The sequence below is a fragment of the Schistocerca piceifrons genome, chromosome 2 (assembly GCF_021461385.2).
Source record: "Schistocerca piceifrons isolate TAMUIC-IGC-003096 chromosome 2, iqSchPice1.1, whole genome shotgun sequence".
Classification (NCBI taxonomy): Eukaryota; Metazoa; Arthropoda; class Insecta; order Orthoptera; family Acrididae; genus Schistocerca; species Schistocerca piceifrons.
The window spans coordinates 13,010,454-13,037,155 of record NC_060139.1 but is presented as its reverse complement, the minus strand read 5'-3'; the positions used below and the strand labels follow the sequence as shown (position 1 = coordinate 13,037,155).

Here is a 26,702-nt window from a genome sequence, read left to right as displayed (position 1 = left end):
CCCTCTATATCCGCAGACATTGATGTACGACGGGATGTGCTTTTGTAACTCTACACGAAGCTGACGTACGCCATTTAGTACTGGGAATTTATGCGCGCTTGACCATTTCTCGGCAAAGTTGCTGAGCACTTTCCCGAAGGGTGAAATTACAGCATTAATTTGGTCTGTTGTAATCTCAAAAGGTAACTCGAAGATTCGAATTGTGCGAATGCCAAAACCAGCATGTGCAACGGTGACTTCACCAACGTTTCCATCTGACTGCTTAAATTTCATGACACCTCCGGAAGACTCAACTATTTTCTCGCACAACTCGGAACTACGCATTTTAACAAACACGACACAAGTTACAATCGACAGGTGGATCCCAATTACATCATTAAAGGAGAGCTTCACATCTTCTTCTAACCAATTTTCTACTTCAAACGACTTGGGTCTGGCATATCGAGGATCAAAGGTAAGTTTCAACGTATCTTTTCGACTTGGTTGAGCCATCACTGCATGCTACTCATTACTTCTCGAAGCGTTCTATAAAAAGAGTTTTAATCCGCAGCAAGCGCAAGACTTACCACGCGGAAGCACAGACGGCGCAGCGCACACCACACTACGTCCTACCTCCACGCCGTCCGCCGGCGAACTGTCCATCTGAGCCACCGTGGGCACAGAGGATAGTGCGTCTGCAGGGACTTAATCCTTCACGCTCCCCGTGAGATCCACATTCCCAACCGTCATATATAGTTAAAAATATGGGTTCCCGGCCTTTGACCTTCTTGTGCGAACGCACACGCTATGCCCGAACTCGTACGGGACTTGTTAGATTAATCTGCCACGAGTAATGAGTATGATGGGCAAACATCTATTAGGCGCATTACGAATGTAGTGTTGTGGTCATGTTGGGAATGTGGATCTCACGGGGAGCGTGCAAGGGATAAGTCCCTGCAGACGCACTATCCTCTGTGCTCGCGGTGGCTCAGATGGATAGAGCGTCTGCCATGTAAGCAGGAGATCCCGGGTTCGAGTCCCGGTCGGGGCACACATTTTCAACATGTCCCCAATGAAGTGTATCAACGCCTGCTTGCAGCTAGGGTGTCTATTTAATTATCATCTCATTTCCGTTTGGGTTTACATACGATCATTTGGTCTTTTGGAGATAATGAGTGGAAATGTGGATGCTAGAAAATGTAGTTCCAAGTGGAGGAATCGCAACATTTTTAACATATTTTTCTGTCTGAGTTCAACAGAGGGATGACAGTAGGGATGCTGCCAGAAACATTTACTCTGCTTATGGAGATAAGGCCCCTCCTTTGGGGACAAGGGTGCGGCACGACTTTCCACCTCGATCATCGTTACCTGTAGTTTTCACTATTTTGCAGAAAAAATGCTACAAGATTCGCTTGATAACCATACAGGGCCTGCATTTATCCATTCCGAAGAGACTGGAAGCTCTTCTTAATGGCAATGGATTCTTACAGTGTATTAAGCATGATAATGTTCGTGATGTTTCATAGTTTTGTTAACCCCGTGCAATATCCATCTTGTATTGTATGTTAACCAGGGGCCTAGAAACGACGGAGAGGCTCCGTCCCCGCCGCAGCCGCAGTGGTCCACAACCCCACGGCGACTACCGCAGTCCACTTCACCCATTCGCTGCCCCACACCAAACCACTCTTTCAAGGTTATTGTGCGGTACGGCCCCCGGTAGACACCCCCCCCCTTTCCCCCCAAGGGAACGTCTCACACCAGACGAGTAACCCCTATGCTACAACCAACTCAAGAAAGGGATGCAGTTGCCTGTTTCCAACTGTGCTTGCTCTGAGGTAACATCATCGCTTCCTGCATTATGAGTGTCACATTGCTCACTACACCAAGTCGATATTTTTATTTGAAGGGGCATGTAACACGCTGTGCAAGTGTGGATTTGAGGAATTTTTAAGAAGCAGCTGGTAACGCCGCTGTGGCTGAAAGTACGAGGGCTGTTCGGAAAGTAACGAACGATAGGTTGTGAAATGGAAACCACGGTGAAAATCAAAACTGTTTTATTTGCTACAGTTAGCTACACCTTCCAGCTACTTCTCTACACAGTCGCCGCTCAGATTTAGACATCTGTCGGAGCGTTGTATCAACTTTTCAATTCCCTCGTTGTAGAAGACAGCCGCCAGTGCTTTTCGACAATTTTCTACTCTGAACTGCAGCTCGTTGTCTTTGTCAGAATATTGTCTTCACAGCCACCGGTTCATTTGAGCAGAGATGAACCTCAGAGGTAGCCAATTACAGGCTGTATTGTGGGTGATCAAACACTTCCCATCGAGAACGCTGCAGCCCCTGCAGAGTGCGGTCTACAATTGTCATGTAGAACGAACCGCATGACAGTTATGTTATGAGGACTGCATAGCTTCAGGAGATATCTTTCACCAGGGCCTCATAACTTGGAGGGAGACGCTAATTTCCAGCCATCTTCACGCTCTCACTGTGAGCTCAGAACTGAAAAGAGCGACATGATGCTATCGACGGGCATACTAAACACAGTACCCAACGCATCTGTCCAAAGCATCATCAGATTTTCACTGTATTTTCCATTTCGCGACTGATCGTTCCTTACTTTCCGAATAACCCTCGTACTTTTTTTTTAAAGTGACAGCTATATAGTATCCCAAAGTTTGTTGTATTGTTGGTATTCGCATTGTACTGCTCAATAAAATATTGGGGGAAGGGAGGAAGCAAAAAAAAAAAAAAAAGAAGAAGAAACAGATGGTCATATGCAATGGCTCTCAATCCATTAGCTCCGGTTCAATTTCTGCTGTTGCACTCACTTTTTAAATTTAACTTATTCCCACAATGTTAAACTATTAACTATTAAATTTAAATATGTTCAAACCCTTCACTTTATGTACTTGAAATTGATACATTCAGTTTAGCTAAGATTATTACTCTCACAAATAAAAACTTTATAGGCAACAACATTGTAGTGGCACATTGGTAAAATTTTGCACTAGCTCCCACTTGAAGAAAATATAGACAGCAGTCAGTCCATTTTAAAGTACACTCTGTCAGCAAACTTACCTAAAAGCTCATCTTTACTCCATAAGCCAAATTACTGTATGTGTCACAGTGTCCTTCCCTTGCAACCATTGTGTTCCCCCTTTCCTGTGCTATGGTGCATGCGAAGAACGACCTATCGATAAATCTCCGTATGAGTCCTATTAGCCTGACTTCCTGTTCGATGTAATTTTTCGAGAGTGAGAGGTATGTGGGAAGAAGCAGTATCTCCCTTGACTCTTCTTGGAACATTGTCCATGGCCTCTCCATTTTCTTCTATCCACCACCAGGCAAGTTTATTGTAAATCTTGTAAGCGTACAGCTGGCTAAAGCGAGGGATGATGTACCATTTGTTCCATCATTAGTCCTATTTGACCTACAGCACAGAGTGGAGGGAGAAGTTATCCACATTATAACACTTCCGTCTGCTACTACTATACCATAACCTCAAAGCTGAAGGCAGTTCGTATAATGGAATTATTTTTATTCAAGTAATTATAGTATGAAGAACCAGAGCAGTGTTACCCTCTGAGAGGAATTATTTATGTTGACCGTGTTGTACCTAACGGAGGTGGCTTATCGGAAGTGAAAGTCAGAATTACGTAAATATTTAAACAGTAACGAACAATATATTACCTATCTACACTATTCAAAGAATAAGGAAAACGGTCGCCAGCCTAATTAGGCAAGAGAATGATTGACATTCTTGTTCAAGAAAATAAGTTTGAGTAACTTTAACGGACAAACACAACCTGTACTTTGCCACACGCGAGTGCAATGAAGTCTGGCACCTGCATATGTTCAAGATTGAAGCTGACAGATCATAACAAACTATTTGCATCAATATAACAGATAACAATACACACTATTACTTTCAGGGCTTATTCAAACTGCATGGTCTTACAACATTACTATTAATATTCATTGTAGAATCGTAAATTGGACATAGGTTCAGTATTACTTTTCACACATTTTCATAGCTGACATAAAATTGTAAATGTAGTTCACTGCAAAATTATGAACTGATCACAAGTTAAGTCTCTCTCAGCTAAATACTTTTCTATTTAGAATGAAAGTTAAATGGAATTCACTAACAGATTACTTCTCATTATCTTTTGAATAAAGAAGTTACTGTTTTCATAGATAGTTGTCTTTCTATTAATCGTTATGTAGCATGAGCACAATAGGTAAACTATGAATCCTGTTACAACATTAATATGCACTTTTAACACACAAGAGCAACCCAATATTGTACAGAATTTGACTTGAGTAGCAAGAGTAATTGAAATTTGCTATAATTATGTAACTTTGTACATTTGAACTGCTTTCAGTGGAAGGGGGGGCCTTAATCTTGACCACTGCTGCAGAGCGTACTAAACACACTTTCAATACACTAAAGAAACAATCCCTTAACAAGTATGAGTATGTAACTTTCCACAACTGTAGTTTTCCACTTTTACTACAGTGAGACACAAAATTAACATATTTATAAGATACTGACTCACCTTCCGCGATTTAAAATAGGCAGCAGTGTGATCATTTACTAAGCAAAACTTTATAAGCCTCCGCCTTAAGAACTTTTAATTTTGAACTTGGCAACAACATATTAATAAGCAGTTTAAATAGGAAAATTATTTTCAGCAAGCATCATTTACTTTAACTCACTCTCTTGCCTCATTAACTTTAACTTCATTTTTACTATGTTCAGGAGGCATTAATTAGTTAAAACCCTCGGCTTTAATGTTCTTTCAATAATGACACTCGGTAATCACTTTAGTTCAACACCTGAGAGGTGTTATGATAAGGAAAAAAAATCGAGGTAGGTACATAAATTCAGTTATAAATTATCTTACATTTGAGCACATTAACACAGCCTATAAGCTGATCCTTCACTGTACATTACCACAGTGTTCCATTACAGTGATTGCACAATGTGGTGGCGATTGCATGTTGGTAGGTGGAATTGCAGATAGAATTGCTGGACTGCCATTTCTTGGTGGCGATGATAGATACCAATTTCAGAATAGTTCCAGCTCTTTATCCATCCATCCAAGGCATTTGAAAGCGTCAGGAAAAGCCTCTCTCGGAACCAGTACACTATACAACTTTTACATGGGCAGTTCACAGTTTGGCAGCTCGTCTCCGACTGACTCTTAATCCACCTCATCTACCTATGCCAACCACAATTTGCGCGCGCTACACAGTTCCGGGAATCACAACACCTTTTACATACAAAATAACTAAGAACCCTAAGTGAAGGTCAGCAGTTTACATAACAGCAAACAAACATTTTAAGTAAAACAGGACCTTTGCAGATATTAACATTTCTATAAAAAATTGTTTAAACAAAATTATTCATTCTCAAAGATAACCAAAGAGATTATGTAAGAAAGGCAAAACATATAATTTGCTCATAGATTACACTTCCTACACTCTAAAAGACATCAATGTTTTTGCAAAGAAAGGAGTATACAATTTTGTGTTACCGATTGAATCAAACACATTTACAGAAGCTCAACGATGTAACATGAAATAAAACAAAAGGCAAAATAAATCAATAGAGCATTAGAGCTATGGTGTTACAACTTGTTTGGCTTATTCGCAAGTGACGTCGAAGTGACGTGTAGCTCTGCAGCTGCACATATTGAGTAAGCCGAATATGACGCTGACACCAACTTGTCCGATGGATTAGTGGACCCACAGAACTAGCAAGAACAACAGCTAGATATTTCACTCACAGCAGATTAAGCTGCCCACTTAGATTCCTGCCTAAGTACACTCTCGGAAATAGCTACATGTTCAGAAATAAACAGCGAAATATTCATGACAAGTAAGAATATAAATGTAAGGTGTTCTGTCGGTTTCTCTCTAACCAGCCTCCGAAATCACGAAATATTTCAAAGTAACAACCAAATGTTTGTGACAAATAAGTACAAAAATGTCATTGTTCGTCATTTTACGAGCAGCAATTTCATCCTTCGTTTTATGACTAGACACAACTAACAAAAGCCAAAAACCTCATTCATCGTATAAGAAAACGTACTTTGTAAGGCATCGGATTTTGTAGATGTCTAGCATGAAGTAATTAGAAAACGAGTTGCGTTTTAACTGCAATAAGAAATCGAGTTCAAGCTGTTTAGAACACTGACATATGTAGGCAATAAGGATGACGCTACTAATCGCTTCTATTGCATGCTCATGGAATAATTGACAGTCAGAATACGGCACAATATTTTTGTTGAGAAACCACAGAAAATGGGTCCAAGCAATGGATTAGCGGAGCAGTCCGCTGTGCTTGGCAGGGACGGAACAGCGTTTCTGTATGGGCTTCCTCAGTGCGGTGTCTTCGGGGGCGGCTGCGTTCCAGACCCAGTGCAACAGCAGGGAATGCAGGCCTACCAGCTGAAAGCCATCTCTTGTCAGTACACGTTTATACGAGCTCAGGTCGTGAGAGTGGAGTGGGAAGCGAAGCCTGTTGCGGCGAAACGGCTTCAGCCCAGCCCCAGTCCAACGGCCACAGCTTCATAAGTTCGAGAAAACCAATAGGCATTGGCTCTCCTGAAGAATGGGAGATTTTCTGGAAATTTCCATCTATAGCTACATGGACTTGTATGGACTTGCGGAAGGCTGTATGACTCGAAGCATGAAGGGGGCACTCGTTTAGAGGCGAGCTCTGTAACTGAAGAAGTGCGGCTGCAGAGTTCACCCGAACGTGCATGTACAAATGTTGCTTAAAAAATGTGATTGCAAATTTTGGCTCTCACGTAAGTCTCAGGGGATGATTTCCACACTTGGTGCATTAGTACACTGTTCCACACCCGCGCATTAGTTATAGTTTTTAAATTAATATTCATGAGTACAGTTTATGCTAGGGAACAAACTTTAGGCGATTATTGTAGCAAAATCAGTTTTTCAGCACACAGTTCAATCACTATTTATTGACGTTGTCCTTTTCTTTCACATACTGAAATTAGCACTGGTGAGACGGTTTACAGTTTAACTTTAATAATAATTTGACTCCGAGCCCCAAATAGCAGTAATGTAGGCTGCTGTAAACGAAAATTACTCTGTCATTTCGAACAAAACCACAAGTCCCACTGTCCTCTTTGTTCTAGCAGTTTCGGCTTGAAATCATAGATCGCCACATATTTACTTACGCCTCCCACACAAATAATCGTAGAACTTGCATTTCACCAAATATATGCTTGCACACTTGCACTCTTCAACAATACTCTTTGTCGAAATAAATCGGCGCGAAAAAAATTCTCAAACGACCACATAGGCCACCCTCAAGTGGGGCTCGCTCGCCACCCACCCTCCAAAAACTGACCAACGACTGACCCCTGGCCAACATGGCCGCTCGCTTATATAGGCTTAGACGTCAACGCCCCCCCCCCCCCCCCCCCCGGTTATGCAGGTACCATTCTCACCAGTTAAGGTTACAAATTTTGAGACATACATCCCACGACAGAAATAAGTACACCATCGGGACCGCGCTAAAAAGTACATCTTATTTACTATTTCACATTAATTTATAGGATTATTCTATCGCCCGTAAATCAAGTTTTAGTTTTTGCAAAGTTTCGGCACTTGGAGCAAATTTGTTTGTTTACATCTGTGCTGCAAAGTTTTGACATAGGACTGCATATAGCACCGTTTTTAGACGTAATCTATAGCGATCTATACATTGCGCTGCTCAAAATCTTCATTTCTATAATAATTAATTAATTGTGGGTGATAAATGTTAATAATAATTTGCAAAGAATGAAAACCATTGCAAGTTGAGTGTATAGTATAACTTAACTAGTTTAAAATACGTGTGATGCTACCCAAAATATTGTACAGGGTGTCCCAGCTATCTTGTCCACCCAAAATATCTCTGGAACAATAACATCTTTTGGAAAACGACTTTCACCCGTATCAATGTAGGGCTGGGGCCCATGAATATACATATTTGGAAACATTCTAAAACGACAGCATGTGTGTTTTTTTAACACAAACTTATGTTTTTTTAAATGGATCTCCTATATTTTTTCTTGAGCAATCCATATCATGACAAAGCACATACACAATGCCGTTGATTGCATCGGAATATTCCCATTACATCCCGAGATATTGAGACGCGAAGTTGACGCTTGAAACACCCGACATGCACTGCTAGCGCACGTCCTGAGGCTCAGGCGTGAACCCCATGCTGCCCGTATTCGCGATGTGATTGACATGTGTAATCACACCTCCATACTTATAAAGAGGGACACTTACTTGTCAATCACATCGCGATTACGGGCAGCATGGGGTTCACGCCTGAGCCTCAGGACGTGCGCTAGCAGTGCATGTCGGGTGTTTCAAGCGTCAACTTCGCGTCTCAATATCTCGGGATGTAATGGGAATATTGCGATGAAATCAACGCCATTGTATATGTGCTTTGTCATGCTATGGATTGCTCAAGAAAAAATATAGGAGATCCATTTAAAAAAACATAAGTTTGTGTTAAAAAACACATATGCTTTCGTTTTAGAATGTTTCCAAATATGTACATTCATGGGCCCCAGCCCTACATTGATACCGGTGGAAGTCGTTTTCCAATAGCTGTTATTGTTCCAGAGATATTTTGGGTGGACAAGATAGCTGGGACACCCTGTACAGTGCCGTTCTTTACGTTATGAATTTTCTATTGAATTTTATACGCAGTTTTCCCTCAAACTTTGATTATTGCTCTTTACGGGCTTAATTATTTATGAATCTTAACATATGACTACGTCACTCGATCCGCTATGACGAGACATTTTTAATGTGCACTAGCTCATCTCTGTAAGTTGTTATTTACTATTTTTATTAATCTCTCAGTATTCGTGATATTAACCGATTGTGAGGTTACTATAACTTTTGCATCTCGTGGCTTCAAATAAAGATCGATCCTTCAGAAGGTGCATATTGCTGACCACAATCCACTGCCACATCGCTCTTCACCGTAAGTTACATAGTTTTCGGGTAATGCGCGAAAAACCAAACAATGCCCCAAGCTGCGGGCCACGTGGCCGCCCGGTGGCGGAGGCGTTCCACCGACCGTTGCAAATCTCGCACGGGCGCGCCACGCGCTTCCGCGAATCGCGCACCATGTCGCGCGCTCGCTCTCCACAAAGCAATCCTTGCACCCTAGGAATATTCATCTAGTAACGGGGGCTTGTACCGTCACAAACTGGACAGAAAATTTCAGTAGCTCTGCTGTTAGTTTTCATGCAAAGAACAATAGGAGTCTGAAGCTTCTGCGTGAACTCGAGTACTTGCGTCTGTGTGCGCCATCTTGTGTGGATCTATTCCGCACAAGATGGCTTCTCTATGAAGCTCTTAGACTCTGATTATCCAGTAGATGTACCAGGGAGTCTCTGTGAATTGTATATTCGTCACTCTGTAAACAGAGCGGGGAAATTAGGAAGTTCTGAGAGCAGTTGTACATCATAAGTGCTTTTTTATTCTCGCGTGCTTGCAGTGTGTGTGTGTGTGTGTGGTTTGAGATTTTCGGGCGCTAAACAGCGTGGTCATCAGCGCCCAAACGCATAGAAACAGGAACACATGCAGTGAAGGGACGAAGAAGGACAGCGGACAAGGAGAACGGCTAAAAGACAGTTCCAAATCCTCATATAGAGAGGCAAAACAAGAGGAAAAGAAACGCACTAAAAAGGAAAGGAAACACAAGGAAAAGAGAACAGAAATCGAAGTGAAACAAGTAGGTAATCGTGACTGGCGGACCTCTTACCTAAAACCAGTCACCCAGCAGCACATTAAAATCCTCTCCCTAAAATCCGAGGCAACAAATCGGACAGGACACAAAACCGTAAGACCTTAACCACAGTCGTTGCGTCGTCTTGCAAAATAGAGGGCAAATCCGGTGGCAAGAAAACCACCGCCCTCTGGTCAGAGAATAAAAGACAGTCAACTAAAATGTGGCGGACAGTAACCTGGAAGCCACAAGCACTGTAGATTGGGGGGTCCTCCCGCCGGAGTAAAAAACCATGCGTTAAGGGACTGTGCCCGATGTGGAGGCGAGTGAGGAGAACCTCATCCCGCCTGCACGACTGGTACGACGAACGCCATGGCCGCGTGGTGGCCTTGACCAGACGCAACTTATTTTCACCGAATGCCAGCCACTCCTCTTCCCATTGACGCATAACACAAAAACACAAAAGGGAGGTAACAGAATGGAGGGGGACGGCACATTCCAGTCAGACCCTCTCTCTACATGGCCAGTGGGCGCGATTCGATACCAGAGCAGTTCACAGAGAGGAGATTATGGACAAGTGAGTAGGCAGGTGACTCAACTGCAGCGAGCGCCTACCTGTGGTGCGGGATCTGCAATCAGAGATTCAGCAGCAGTCGCATTCACTGCTGTTTTGGATATGACGATATAGCAACTCAGCAGAATACAGGCGCTTAATTCAATAAATGCGTTGACTTCCATGGCATAGTGATCTATTTGAAAGCTGTCAGATTCATCTGGCAGTTGGTTACTTTTCTTTCTATAGCTCGGCGACATCCTTCTTTGTGAAAAATTAAATGGCGTTGTGCAGTTTATTTTGGAGGGCAACTAGTTTAATATATACGAATTAATACGAGGTCAAACACACACACACACACACACACACACACACACACACAGAGAGAGAGAGAGAGAGAGAGAGAGAGAGAGAGAGAGAGAGATAAGGGTAACGGATATTCTTGTCAACCGATGCTTTTGATTGAATCGAAACATTGCTTTTGACAATAAATTTTGAAGGTATTTATATACAAATACTTTTCTACTTTTTTATGATTTCCGACCTCAGCTTGTAGCGCACTCATAAGAGAGCCCCATAATGTGTTAAAAAGGTTAAGATGAACGAAAAAAGTACTATCGGCAATATGTGAAATTACTGTCAGCTCTGAAATACATGATCTTAACCATTACGCTATACCAAATACACTGATCAGCCTGAAAATTATGACAATCGACCTACTATCGATATAATCCCGCCCAGGTAATGGCAGCGTCACCTGACCTTTTTTTACGGAAGTTAGAAATTTAGCAGGACTTCAATGCGACATGCTTAAAATGCTTTCCACAACGAAACTTTGTCTCGAAACCTGGCAGAAAATGCAAAGAGATTCCGGTCGTATATAAAGTATGCTAACGGCAAGACAAAATCAATGCTCTTTCTGCGCGACAGTAATGGGAATATTATCGAGGACAGTGCTGCCAAAGCAGAGTTTCTAAACAGAGTCTTCCTTCACCAAAGAAGACGAAGTAAAATATTCCAGAATTCGAATCGAGAACAGCTGCCAACATAAGTAACTTTAGAAGTAAATATCCTCGGAGTAATGAAGCAACTTAAATCAGTTAATAAAAACAAGTCCTCCAGTCCAGACCGTATACCAATTAGGTTCATTTCAGAATATGCAACCGCATACAACCGCTCGTTCTACGAAAGATCCGTTCCCAAAGAATGGAAAGTTTCACAGGTCACATAAATATTCAAGAAAGGTGGTAGGGGTAATCCAGTAAATTATAGACCCGTATCATTACATCGAGATACAGCAGAATTCTGCAATATATATTGTATTTGAACATTATGCATTACCTCGAAGAGTCAGTACGGATTTTGACAACATCGTTCTTGTGAAACATAACTAGCTTTTCACTTGCACTAGGTGCTGAGTACTATTGCCAAGGGACTTCACATTGATTCCGAAATCCTAGATTTTCAGAAGGCATTTGACATTGTACCACACAAGAGGCTTGCAGTGAAATTGCTTGCTTATGGAATATCGTCTCAGTTATTTGACTGGATTCGTGATTTCCTGTCAGAGAGGTCACAGTGCGTAGATGGTTCAAATGGTTCAAATGGCTCTGAGCACTATGGGACTTAACATCTGAGGTCATCAGTCCCTTAGAACTTAGAACTATTTAATCCTAACTATCCTAAGGACATCACACACATCCATGCCCGAGACAGGAATCGAACCTACGACCGTAGCAGTCGTGCAGTTCCGGACTGAAGCGCCTAGAACCGCTTCAGTCCGTAGAAACTGACGGAAATTCATCGAGTAAACCAGCAGTGATTTCTGGTGATCCGTAAGGCAGTGTTATAGGCCTTCTGCTCTTCCGTATCTACACTAACGATTAAGAAGACAATTTGATCAGCCGTCTTACGTTGTTTGCAGACCATGCTGGCTTTTATCGTTTGGTAAAATCATCAGAAGCTCAAAACAAACAGCAAACGCTTTAGAAAAAAATACCCGTATGGTGTGAAAATTAGCAGTTGACCCCAAATAATGAAAAGTGTGATGTCATCCACACGAGTGCTACAAGGAATCCATCCAACTTCCGTTACACGATAAATATGTCAAATCTAAAGGTCGTAAATTCATCTAAATACCTAGGAATTATAACGGAGAACAGTTTATATTGGCAGGAACATATAGCAAATGTTGTGGGGAAGACGAACCGAAGTCTGCGTTTTATTGACAGAATACTTAGAAAATGTAACAGATCTGCTAAAACCGGCCGCGGTGGCCGAGCGGATCTAGGCGCTTCAGTCCGGAACCGCGCGACTGCTACGGTCGCAGGTTCGAATCCTGCCTCGGTCATGGATGTGTGTGATGTCCTTTGGTTAGTTAGGTTTAAGTAGTTAAGTTCTAGGGGACTGATAACCTCAGATGTTAAGTCCCATAGTGCTCAGAGCCATTTCTGATCTGCTAAAGAGACTGCCTACACTACGCTTCTCCGCCCTCTTTTGCGTTACTGTTGCGCCATATGAGATCCTTAGCAGGAAGGATTAACAGAGTCCAGCGAGAAAGTTCAAAGAACAGCTGCACGTTTTGTATTATCGCGAAATTGGGGAGAGAGTATCGCTGCCATGATACAGGATCTGGAGTGGCCATCATTAAACCAAACGAGTTTTGTTGCGGCGGAATCCTCTCACGAAATTTCAACCACCAACTCTCTATTCTGAATGCGAAAATATTTTGTTGAAGCCGACCTACATAGGGAGAAATGATCATCATAATAAAATAAGAGAAGTCAGAGCTCGCACGGATAGAGCGTTTTTTCGGAGCGCTTTTCGAGAGTGGAGTAATAGAGAATTATTGTGATGGTGATCTGATGAACCCTCTGCCAGGCACTTAAGAGTGATGTGCAGAGTATCCATGTAGATGTAGATGGAGACTGCTGGTCATACATACGTACAGTAAATGGAGTATCAGTGAGCGTGCTGTCCGTGTGAAGAATGGGGGAGGCGCACCATCTATCTGAGTTTGACCGAGGGCAGATAGTGATGACCCAGAGGCTCGACTCGAGGTCTTCCGAAACTGCGCGACTTGTGGGGCGTTCGAGGAGTGCCATGGTGAGGTCTTCAACACGTGTCAAAACCAAGGTGAAACCACGTCTTGACGTCGTGGGGTTGTGCGGCCACCTCTCACTACAGATGTCGGACGTTGTCGGCTGGGGACATTGGTAAGAAATGATAGGTGACACGTTGTGGTGGAACTAACATGAGGCTTCAATGTTGGACGGAGTATAAGTGTGTCTGAACACACATTGCAGCGAACACTCCTAATTATGGGCCTCCGTAGCTGACGACCCATGCATGAGCCAATGTTAACACCACGACATCGGCAGCTACGACTGAAATGGGCACGTGACCAGCTGCACTGGTTGTCTACATCTACATTTATACTCCGCAAGCCACCCAACGGTGTGTGGCGGAGGGCACTTTACGTGCCACTGTCATTACCTCCCTTTCCTGTTCCAGTCGCGTATGGTTCGCGGGAAGAACGACTGTCTGAAAGCCTCCGTGCGCGCTCTAATCTCTCTAATTTTACATTCGTGATCTCCTCGGGAGATATAAGTAGGGGGGAGCAATATATTCGATATCTCATCCAGAAACGCACCCTCTCGAAACCTGGCGAGCAAGCTACACCACGATGCAGAGCGCCTCTCTTGCAGAGTCTGCCATTTGAGTTTGCTAAACATCTCCGTAACGCTATCACGCTTATCAAATAACCCTGTGACGAAACGTGCCGCTCTTCTTTGGATCTTCTCTATCTCCTCCGTCAACCCGATCTGGTACGGATCCCACACTGATGAGCAATACTCAAGTATAGGTCGAACGAGTGTTTTGTAAGCCACCTCCTTTGTTGATGGACTTCATTCTCTAAAGGACTCTGCCAATGAATCTCAACCTGGTACCCGCCTTACCAACAATTAATTTTATATGATCATTCCACTTCAAATCGTTCCGCACGCATACCCCCAGATATTTTACAGAAGTAACTGCTACCAGTGTTTGTTCCGCTATCATATAATCATACAGTAAAGGATCCTTCTTTCTATGTATTCGCAATACATTATATTTGTCTATGTTAAGGGTCAGTTGCCATTCCCTGTGCACCAAGTGCCTATCCGCTGCAGATCTTCCTGCATTTCGCTACAGTTTTCTAATGCTGCAACTTCTCTGTATACTACAGCATCATCCGCGAAAATCTACTAGGTCATTTATATATATTGTGAAAAGCAATGGTCCCATAACACTCCCCTGTGGCACGCCAGAGGTTACTTTAATGTCTGTAGATGTCTCTCCATTGAGAACAACATGCTCTGTTCTGTTTGCTAAAAACTCTTCAATCCAGCCACACAGCTGGCCTGATATTCCGTAGGCTCTTAGTTTGTTGATGCAGTGATAGAGAGTTGCGTCGTCTGATGAATCCTGATACATTCTTCATCGTGCCACTGGCAGGGCGCTAATCGGCCGTCTTCCAGGGCAACTGCTCCTTGACGCTTGTACTGTGGGGCGAAGACAATCTGGCGGCGGCTCTGTTATGCTCTGAGGAACATTTTGTGAGCATGCATGGGTCCAACAGACCTCATGCAACGCACCATGACCGCCAAGTAGTACCGTACAATGTTGCATATGAAGTACACACCTTCACTACGATGATGTTTACCGACAGCAGTGGTATTTTTCTACAAAATAATGAACTCACAAAGGCCAGGAGTGTGTTGAAGTGGTTTCGAGGTACACACTGGCGAGTTCCAATTGATGTGTTGGGTCCCATTTCGCCAGATTAGAACCCGATCGAACACATCTGGGATGTGACCGAACGTGGCGTCAGAGCTCATCGTCCTCCCCCCCCCCCCTCCCCCCTTCCCCACGGAATGTAGAGGAATTGGGTGACTTGTGTGTGCAGATGTTGTGACAACTCCCTCCAGAGAACTACCAAGTTCGCATTGCTTGCATGGTACTGGGCGTCACCGCTGTTATCTGTGCCAACAGTGGATTACCGGATATTAGGTGGGTGACCATAATGTTGTGAAATTAGAAGGGAAGTCAGCGTTGGCCGTAATTTTGATGGTTTATTGACAGCAAAATCGATTTTCAATCACATAATGATCATCTTCAGTGCTTCAGTGTACAAATTGAAGCTCATAGGTGCTGGTGTCAAGTTATAATCAGTAACCAAAGCTATGAAACGATCACAATAACCGTTATTACGAAAGCTATGAAACGATCACAATAACTGTTATTGTGATCGTTTCATAGTTTTGGTTACTGATAATAACTTGACACCAGTGCCTATGAGCTTACGTTTGTACACTAAAGCACTCAAGATGATCGTTATGTGATTGAAAATCGATTTTGCTGTCAATAAACCATCAAAATTACGGCCAACGCTGAATTTCCTTCTAATTTCACGTATATGGTCGTTGTGCACACAGCACTCTATGGAGTTGCCAATCAACATAATGTTGTGGCTGGTTATCGTACATGCGTATTACATTTTCAGTGTTGTTCGACTCCATATATCCTATAAGTTTTTACCACTGATTCGTCATTAACTGACGCTTAATTACAGAAAATTGCGCCATGCGTGAGATATTTGCCATAAATATTCAGTGAACTGTTGACTTGAAAAATCATATTGCATGTTACAATACAAAATCAGCGAAATACAACGAAGTCAATATGACGTCTTTCTCATCAACTGACACGACATTTCTATATCACTTCCGAGTAAGCCGAGAGCATAGCTAGCTCCTGCCACAGTGTAAAGGGCAGGCAATATCTGAAGGGAAAAGTGTGGACTCCATTGAGCCATAGGGCCAGGTGGGAGGACGGGTTCGTGGTATGTATGTGAGCCACATGGCCGCGTGTTGGAAATTGTAGTATATATGCAGGGTGAAAAGTATTTAAACCGAAAAACTCTGGGAGGTTGTAGGGGGCATCAAAGCAAATATTTTTCCCTAATGTCATTTTTTCCTATGACGATTATTTAAACCAGTGGAGGGAGATTTCTCTGGCGGCAAATTAATTAAACCAAATAACACTTTTCCATTTTTATGACCAAGAGACAACACATTAACACAACCCAATTTCAATTACAGTAGATTTTCAAAAATGCCTCCATTGGCACGTAAACAAAGGTTACACCGTCGGATCATGTTCTGTCTGACACCGGTAAAAACTCCAGGTGTATCCTGAATTGTTCCTGCTGCTGCTTCTATCCAGGCAACCAGGTCCTCTTCTGATGCAACAGGAGTTGCGTAAACAAGGTTGCGTATATCTCCAAACACAAAAAAGTCCAGAGGGGATATATCTGGGGATCAAGCAGGCCATTGTACAGGACCACCTGTGCCGATCCACGTTTCTGGGAACTGTCGGTCCAGGAATCGACGCACATGACGACTGAAATGTGCTGGCACCCCGTCATGTTGGAACCACATGCGTTGTCTTGTAAGGAGCGGGACGTCTTCCAGCAATTCAATAATGCCTGCCATTTAATGGCCTAGGTAGCGGATACGGCCCAATTAAACAGTCCCCAACAACGCCGACCCACACGTTAACGATGAACCGCACATGATGAGCGCTAGTAACCGTGGCATGTGGGTTATCCTCACTCCAAACATCCGAACTGTGCATGTTGAAGACTGTAACCTCCCCCTCACTTATCGACCTTAATGACAGTGAAAAATTAAACCGCGTGTACCTAATGGAAATTTGGGAAAAGCAATCGTCACCGAAGTTAATTTGTCGGTAAAGAGGGAGGAAAGGGTTACATCTAAATGAAAGGAAAAATGCAAATGAAACTGGTGGAAATTAATTTTGAAAAGGGGTAAAGTTAATAAAGAAAGTAAATGTGCGGCCGTTACGTTAACAATTAACTAGCGGTAATTAGATATTTAAGATTTGGGGGTAATTACAGTCGCCAGTCCTAAGGACAGTTACTATAGTAACTGAAAAAGAAAGGTTATTACACATATAATTAGCACTAGAAGCGTGGCAACTGAACGTTGACACGTGTAGTGTGAAAACTGAAAGTTTGTCAGAAGTAATAAATTTCGCTACACTCTGACTTAATTTAGCACAAGAATTAATAAAACCGGAAAATCGAAAGTTAATTTTGTGACTGAAGTTAATAGTGAGCTTTCTTTCTGAAGCACATCGAAATTCAGTAAAATACGGTTAGTCTTGGACTACCTCAACAATCATTTCAATAGCTAGTTGAATCTACGCAATTTAGAAATAAGAGATTTAACTTTGAACTTGAATTAAATGATTCTGAACAATTAACAATAGTAAAATTTAGTACGTACCAAGCCGAGGTGCAGTCACAGGTAAGCTAAAATATGCTAACAAAACTCACACTCTTAATTTGTGCTTGCGTAATCTAAATACTGTAGCCAGCTATGAATATCTTAACTGAACTTTGAAATTAAAGCAGTGAAATCGAATGATGCTGGCGTTTGAATTTCAACGACACTCGGTTTCATTCCGGAAAAGGAAGGGACCCTGCTTGGTAATGCAATTGGGACAATGAGCAACAAAGGTTCATGCTACGTTTCTGTAATTTAGTTATGAAAATGGAACAGTTTTAAAAGCTGAGGTCTGCCATACAGTTGTAAAACTTTACGTGCTTCCAGTCTTCCTTGCTTGTTGATTGAAGGTTTGAAGCCGTCGATCGAGGAGGTGGCGACAGTCACTCATTGTCGGCAGTCGCTGTTGCAGAAACTGAATGTTGGCGCGCCTTCTTCTAGACACGGTTGTAAGTAGACTGTATAGGTTTTTTTATTGGTAACGCCACATTGCGCTCTGTATGAAAATCACTGGCTGTGCTGTGTGCAGTCTGTGGCTAGTTTGCATTGTTGTCTGCCATTGTAGTGTTGGGCAGCTGGATGTGAACAGCGCGTAGCGTTGCGCAGTTGGAGGTGAGCCGCCAGCAGTGGTGGATGTGAGGAGAGAGATGGCGGAGTTTTGAAATTTGTAATACTGGATATCATGAACTGCTATATACATTATGACTTTTGAACACTATTGAGGTAAATACATTGTTTGTTCTCTATTAAAGTCTTTCATTTGCTAAACAGACAATGACTCGCACCGCAGGCAGCCACGTGCGCCGGCTGCCTCAGAGAAAAATAACATAGACGCTAACCTTGAGCAAACTTTAGCATTCCTTACCGACGTATACAACATGATAATTGCTTTGAAGTTGAAACTCTGCGTACTAGGAAGAGTAAAGGATTGCACCACACTTTACATTACCAGTATGCTTTGTCAGACTTTGTATCTGTTAACATGCAACAGTGTTTGAAGTTAAATATCCAGTCAAGAACAAAGAGAACTTATTTAAACAGAAATTACGAATGCATTGTTATAGTGAACAGATGACGCAGTGTTGTTGTTTGTACATTCTTGCTTTTTAGTTGCACGATCGCATAACGACTATGAGGCTCACATACTTCGAACGTATACTGGCACTGCTAATGAGATTTTCATGCAACATTTTGGTTTGCTTGAGAGTGGATTCAGAATTTGAAGTACTTTCTGTGAAATTAAAGATGACTTAGTATTTGGTTTCTTTGACAGCTAAACGATTATATCACGACGCTACTAACGTGTGACACAATTTACATTGTTGCTTTTGCGGTGTATCTGTTTTATATCTGCACAGTTTTTCTGTATTATTCTGGAAAGTAAAACACGTTTTAGTGGTGACTTTTGTGGTATAGCTACAATGAGACAACCTTTTCCGTAGCTCAACAATACTTTACAGCACAGTACTTTCTTCATCATGGCAATAACTAAGATATCTATACGCATAGCATTTCGCTTTTGTTTATTACGAGCTAAGTACGTTGACTTCCACAGAACTCTGCTTACAGAAGACGATAATTACTACACTTAGCATATTTTTAGCATTAACTAGTGACAGAGATTATCTTACAACAAGACGCACATTTAGCGCCACAGTACACGTATTTGAGTGATTAATTTTGTACTTAAAACATTTATTTTTAAAGATATTTGAAGTACAATGGTACAAAGGATTTCGGTGATACATTTCATTCCATTGCTGTACTCTGTAACACCTGAGGGTATAATTACATTAATCCTCAGGGGGGTACACGTTTAATTTGTGTATCATGTGTTTGGCAAGCACAAGGAGCCCTAGCTAATATGGTATTTGCTTACACAACTTTACACATCGGTACCATATTTCTCTAACACATAATTACACAGCTATCTGATCAATTAACCGAGAATGTTTACACAATTACACAGTTGGATAACTTCACACTTATGAAACTGTATTTTGTCTGTACTGTGTGAATTGTTCATATTTTTTCGGAACCATTGTGATACTATGAGAGCTTTGAATGATTTATTTGGTATGAGATCATGATTTTTAAATTACGTTTGAGGTAGATGACACTATTGAAATGAGCAGAGAATTTTCTTTAGGTTTTGAAATTATTGCAGAAAGTTACGACGTTTTTGAGATTTGACTGAGGTGTTATGATGTTATTTTTACGACGACGATGTGTATTACGCTGTTGGAGTATGTATATCATCAATAAGCCGATGTTATATGAGGAATTTGATTATGCTACATATTTATTAAGATGAAATATTGAAGAAGTGTCGACGAATATGTATATGTGTAGTAAGGTAAGGAATAGGGAGTAGTGGTTAGGGACTCTGATTTATGAAAAGGATGTTGGAAACCAAGAATCGTACTTTAAGAGTTATGAAATGTATGTAAATGCGTGAATGTATTACAATACCGACGAAAATTTTTTGGACAATGTTATATTCATAGCATTTTGTTTCTACACATTTGCAATGCAAATTCTTGACCTGTGAAATATTTTTATATGAGACTGTCACTGTAGCGGAAACTGCTGTCGTAAATATTTCCGTAAGAAAGTTAAGTGACCACCTGCACGTAATGCGTCATGGGCACCCAGCTGTGTCAGACGCCTGGAGAACAAGCCATTAGTGTGTGCCTTTTCAGAGGCACAGGCAGAGGAAAAAAGGGAGGCCATATCCTCGCTATTGACATTCCTTTGTAGAAAGCATCGCAAATACGACACCCTCAAACTTGAAAACATGATTAGACCGTAGAGTTCTTAATTTATGATATTTACTGAAATGAAATGATGAGAAACATTTCATGTCTATTGTCTTGCTAGTTGAAAGATTGTTTACTGCATTATGAAATGCCATATGTATTACTGTTAAGGTAAATACATTGTTTGTTCTCTAAAAAAAAAGAAGTAAAAAAAACTAAAAGAAAAAAAAATTTTTTGCGAGTGCACAAGTGGTTGTTCATGGACATGCTATATTCTCTGCAAGACTCTTCGATGGTGATTGTGCACCTGCACAGTCGCAGCAGATGGCTGCTGGCCATCTCTACAAGGACTACAGTGGGTCTACACCTTTGATGACCCACCAATACCAATATTTCTACAAGGACTGCAGTGGGTCTTCACCTTTGCTGACTCACCAGTACCATTATTTCTACAAGGACTGCAGTGGGTCCGCACCTCTGGTGGCCCACCAATACCGTAATCTCTACCAGGACTACAGTGGGTCTACTCTGTGATGACCTACCTACCAATATTCTTCAAAACTTCGACTGACTCTGCTGTGGGTTTACTCTGTTGTGGCCCATTACCTGTCTGCATGTCGAGAGTCAGCACTGTCTTTCCGTTGGAAGGACAACACTACTTCTTCAAAACTGCATGGAAATCCACTACTTCTGTGTGCAATTTCATTTACTAATGAGACTGTGAAAAAAACTGTAATTACTATTATGATGAATGATCAGGACTATCGTTATGGACTGTGAGAAAATTTTAGCTTTTGGCCGACATTGTATCAATAAGTGTGTGCATTTGATTTCTTTGTTATTGTAATTACGATTATGAAAAATTTTAAGAAATATGTATTGCCCAGTGCCCAAAACAATTGGTAAAATTTTTTGTGGGGAGCATGGGGGCTATGTAAGTTGGCTGTTTATGTTTTCTTATTGGTAACGCTACGTAGCGCTCTGTATGAAAATCACTGGCTGTGCTGTGTGCAGTCTGTGGCTAGTTTGCATTGTTGTCTGCCATTGTAGTGTTGGGCAGCGGCAGCTGGATGTGAACAGCGCGTAGCGTTGCGCAGTTGGAGGTGAGCCGCCAGCAGTGGTGGATGTGGGGAGAGAAATGGCGGAGATTTGAAATTTGTAAGACTGGATGGTATGAACTGCTATGTATATTATGATTTTTCAACACTATTAAGGTAAATACATTGTTTGTTCTCTATCAAAATCTTTCATTTGCTAACTATGCCTACTAGTAGTTAGTGCATTCAGTTGTTAGAATCTTTTATTTAGCTGGCAGTAGTGGCGCTCGCTGTGTTGCAGTAGTTCGAGTAACGAAGATTTTTGGTGAGGTAAGTGATTTGTGAAAGGCATAGGTTAATGGTGGCCCACCAATACCATAATCTCTACCAGGACTACAGTGGGTCTACTCTGTGATGACCTACCTACCAATATTCTTCAAAACGTCGAATGACTCTGCTGAGGGTTTGCTCTGTTGTGGCCCATTACCTGTCAGCATGTCAAGAGTCAGCACTGTCTTTCCGTTGGATTTCTCTTTTGTACTGTGTATTGATTTAATTTTGATTTTGTTTGAATTTTCTTATTTGTTCATACTCTTCTGTGTCAGTGAAGGCTATGGGTCTTGTGTCATTCAGATCATCATCTGCCTTTGTAGATAAGTTAGTGACCTGATCCGAAAGTTCGGCTACTTTCTCCGATAGTGAACACATTTCCTCAGTGTGTTTTTCTGAACCAAGTTTCAGAATGTCCATTTGTGTTGAAATCGAATCTACTGTGTCCTTTAAGTTTTCCTGAGTTTTTGTAAGTTGCGTAACCGAATCGATAGATGCAACTGAGTCAATTTTAGCCCACAAGGTCTCATGATTTTCGTGAACAATGGTTTGCAGTTCTTTTATGGCTGCTTCGTGATTCTGTAATGCAGACTTTTTGACATTCGATTCAATGTTATGTAACTCAGTAGTTAAATCTTCACGTGTTTGTTCAAGTGTGGTGTCTAACTTCCGAAGATTTTGTTCCATTGTGTCTAACTGCTGCTGTGTTTGTCTCTGGTGTTGTTCCATTGTGTCTAACTTTTGAAGCTTTTGCTGTGTTTGTCTCTGATTTTGTTCCATTGTGTCTAACTTTTGAAGATTTTGTTCCATTGTGTCTAACTTTTGAAGATTTTGTTCCATTGTGTCTAACTGTTGCTGTGTTTGTTTCTGGTGTTGTTCCATTGTGTCTAACTTTTGAAGCCTTTGTCCCATTTGTCTCTGATATTGTTCCATTTGTTGCATTAATTGCAATAATAATGTATTAGTGTCTGGAATCTGTTTCTCTATGCTTTTTGGCAGTGCATTTTCTTTTACTGCTCAGACTTTGAGAAACACACTGCAAATTTACTGTGATGAACGATGAGGAATGTCTTTACGGACTGTGAGAAAATTTTAGCCTTTGACCAACATTGTATTGATAAGTGTGTGCATTTGATTTCTTTGTTATTGTAATTATGAAAAATTTTTTGAAATCTGTAAAATTTTTTGTGGCGAGCATGGGAGCTATGTAAGTAGACTGTATAGGATTTTTTATTGGAAACGCCACATAGCGCTCTGTATGAAAATCACTGGCTGTGCTGTGTGCAGTCTGTGGCTAGTCTGCATTGTTGTCTGCCATTGTAGTGTTGGGCAGCTGGATGTGAACAGCGCGTAGCGTTGCGCAGTTGGAGGTGAGCCGCCAGCAGTGGTGGATGTGAGGAGAGAGATGGCGGAGTTTTGAAATTTGTAATACTGGATATCGTGAACTGCTATATACATTATGACTTTTGAACACTATTGAGGTAAATACATTGTTTGTTCTCTATTAAAGTCTTTCATTTGCTAACTATGTCTATCAGTAGTTAGTGCCTTCCGTAGTTTGAATTTTTTATTTAGCTGGCAGTAGTGGCGCTCGCCGTATTGCAGTAGTTCGAGTAACGAAGATTTTTGGTGAGGGAAGTGATTTGTGAAACGTATAGGTTAATGTTAGTCAGGGCCATTCTTTTGTAGGGATTTCTGAAAGTCAGATTGCGTTGCGCTAAAAATATTGTGTGTCAGCTTAAGCACAGTCGTGTACAATTTTCCTAAGGGGACGTTTCGCGGTCACCAGGTGAAACGGGCTCTTGATGTGTGCCAGCTAATGCTTCCCGTCCACGACACCGTGTCAGAAACTACTATAGCAATTACATGCTGCCAAACCCCGAAAGCGCGGCAACTCGCGGGAGCGTCACACAACACACTTGCTCCACTGCACTACTCCAGCCAGACTCCCCTCTGCCCGCGCTTCACGCGACAGAGTTAACACTACCAAAGATCCTAACACTTTGGTTCTCCAAACGACCTATCGATGTATTCGTTCGATAGCATAGTTTTCCCTAGGCCAGACCCAGCGTATAAATACAAATAATATTCACAAAACAAACCCTTATACATCGACATAAATGCATATCTATACAAATAGTAAAACAATTACAATATATAAAGACACAGAAACGTCATATCTTCAGGTAACAAAATAAAGGAAAAGAAATTATAGTGCAATAGATGGAAATAGGAGGATATGCATTTACGGCGTTACAAGACTCCATCACGCCCGAACTTTTCTTCATCGGTAAACAACACGGAGGATTGAAGTGTAGGATGCATTTCACACTGTTCCAGGTACCACTGCGAGAACTGTGCTCTGAGTGGGTAATCAACTGATTTCAAGTTGTGGACACGCTGTAAGTGAAATGGACGTAAGAATTGCTCCCGAAGGACTGTTCTTACATTCGTCTGATTCGTCCCCATGTTACGCGCAATTGCACGAGGGCTGGTTGAAGGATCTCGCTCCACATGCTGCAAGACAGCTTCCTCAAATCGCAGCGTTTTACCGTGCGACGGCGTCTTCTAAATGATCCGGTCTCACGCAGACGTTGGTACACTGCAGCAAAGGTCGTATGATGCGGGATACGACGATTAGGATATTGTTGTTGATAAACCCGCTGTGCAGCTCGTCCGTTGTGGTACGCTACGTAGTACGCACCAACCATATCAGTGTACTCACTCCAGGTGTATCGCTCCATTAGTAAACAGAGACAATGCACTACAACACTGGTGGACAGCAGCTGCCTGCAACTGAAGATTGTAATACGCCCTCTAACGACTGAAGAGCGTAATACGCCCTCCACCGGTTTAAATAATCCTCATAGGAAAAAATGACAATAGGAAAAAATATTTGTCTTGATATCCCCTACAACGTCCCAGAGTTTGTCGGTTTAAATACTTTTCACCCTGTATACAAGGCAGTGGGAGTTATTTGTTTGTAACGGCCTTACGAATAATGATAGGTGTAATTACAATTTTAACAGCAGGGATGTAAGAGCAATAAATCATATTCATTAGTATCGAAAATAAATTCCAAACGTGTCCCCAAACTTGACTTGCACTGTAATTATTCAAAATTTTCTTGACCGTAACAGTACAGAAAAATAATAATGACTTTGTGTTCATACTGGTTAGGGTACTCCGCCATGATTAATAAAAAACGAATTCTTCAATTCACTCCTCCACTTCTGTTAATCAGTCCGACTGCCACAGTCCTATTAATTAAAATTACTGGTAGGAAGATTAAAATCTCCTTAAATCTCTCTCGTGCTTACTGAAGAATCCCGGTTCGAATCCTGCCTGGGGCATGGATGTGTGTGATGTCCTTAGGTTAGTTAGGTTTAAGTAGTTCTAAGTTCTAGGGGACTGATGACCATAGATATTAAGTCCCATAGTGCTCAGAGCCTTTTGAACGATTTTTTTGAGGAATCCCGTGGTGGGGCTTAAGCAGAATTATCAAAAGCTTGTGAGCCGACATTGGAAAACGATTTACAATATCGATAAAAAACACTTCACTGCTAATAAATGAGCTCACGCTCTCTTCAGTTAAGCGTTTTTATAATTTTGCAATCTGGTAACGGAAGGTATTCACGTACCCCACAGTATCCAAGGATCCATATATGTACTGTCTTAATGACTGTGGCAGCTCCACTTAAAGGTTTTCATTTTAAAGTAAATTCGACATGTACTAATAATCATATAAACTATCATGGACTTAGGATTTTTGTTATCGCGATGGATCTTCTCACCGAACTTATCAGTGCGAATTATCTCTAGTCAGAGAGCAATGTGCGTCACGGTTACACAATAGATATCTGCAGTGTGTTTCACGAATCCGATCTAACCTAAGTATCCTACCGACCACATGAAGGTAGTAGCTGCGTACAGCTCTTCCACAGTTCGTATTTTGGTTCGAGCATAAGTTCGTAGCGTTTCTGCATACCTTTGATAAACACAACAGATACACATAATGGAGACTTGAGTCGTCAATAATATGTTCTCCTTCACTATCTACGACTGTCTGACAGCGCTAGGGTAGCTTTCTGATTCTACGACCGCAGAAATCAGTTTCGAGACGTAGTCATTCGACAGCCGTATTCGGAGCGCCTTTTCGTTCGGAAAGGAATTCCCTTGAAGGTTGTTCTATGAGTTAAAAGTCTGAGGGCGCAGGATCAGGTGAGTAACATGGGTGCGAATGACTTTCCAACCCGACTCCTGTATGGTGCTTTTTGTCAGCCTAGCAGAATGCGGACCGGCGTTTTCGAGGAGTAGCACCACTTCATGCATTCTTGTTGGTTCTTGTTCTTGGACTGCGTCTGTAGCACATCTCAGATACTGGCAAAAAAACTCAGCAGTGATGTTTGCATTTCGGGGAAGTGATTCGTTGTACACCACACCGCCGCTGTTCCACAGGATGCATAACATTATCTTTTCCGGATACGAATAAATCTTTGCACGAGCAGTTGCTGGTTTCTTTGGGCTCAAACAATCCTTTCTTTTCCTTATATTAGTATAAAGGCGTCAGTCACCAGTAACCATACAGCATAGAAATGATCGATGTTGTTCACGAGCCAACTGATGATGAACAAGCAGAGACGCACATATGACCAGATGGTGATTTTTGTGATTTTCTCTTAGAGCATGCGATACCCGTACACCTGCTCTTTGAACCTTCCCCACTGCACACAAGTGTCACACAATGGTGGTATGATCACAGTTCATAAGATCTACTAGTTCTCCAGTAAAAATGGTTCAAATGGCTCTGAGCACTATGGTACTTAATATTTGAGGTAATCAGTTCCCTAGAACTTAGAACTACTTAAACCTAACTAACCTAAGGACATCACACACATCCATGCATGAGGCAGGATT

At 41.8% G+C, this 26,702-nt stretch overlaps 1 protein-coding gene and 1 non-coding gene across 2 annotated transcripts in view; both read left to right on the top strand.

Annotated features, from left to right (window-relative positions):
• Nucleotides 1-955: 955 nt before the first annotated feature.
• Trnat-ugu lies at nt 956-1,030 on the top strand. Its single transcript has one exon. It is a non-coding gene; the product is annotated as a tRNA-Thr (tRNA).
• Nucleotides 1,031-6,288: 5,258 nt separating this feature from the next.
• LOC124778011 (UDP-glucosyltransferase 2-like) overlaps nt 6,289-26,702 on the top strand; it is a 133,330-nt gene continuing 112,916 nt past the window's right edge. The window contains exon 1 of the mRNA XM_047253586.1: nt 6,289-6,480. Coding sequence (XP_047109542.1) covers nt 6,289-6,480 — 192 coding nt within the window. The remainder of the gene's footprint in view (nt 6,481-26,702) is intronic.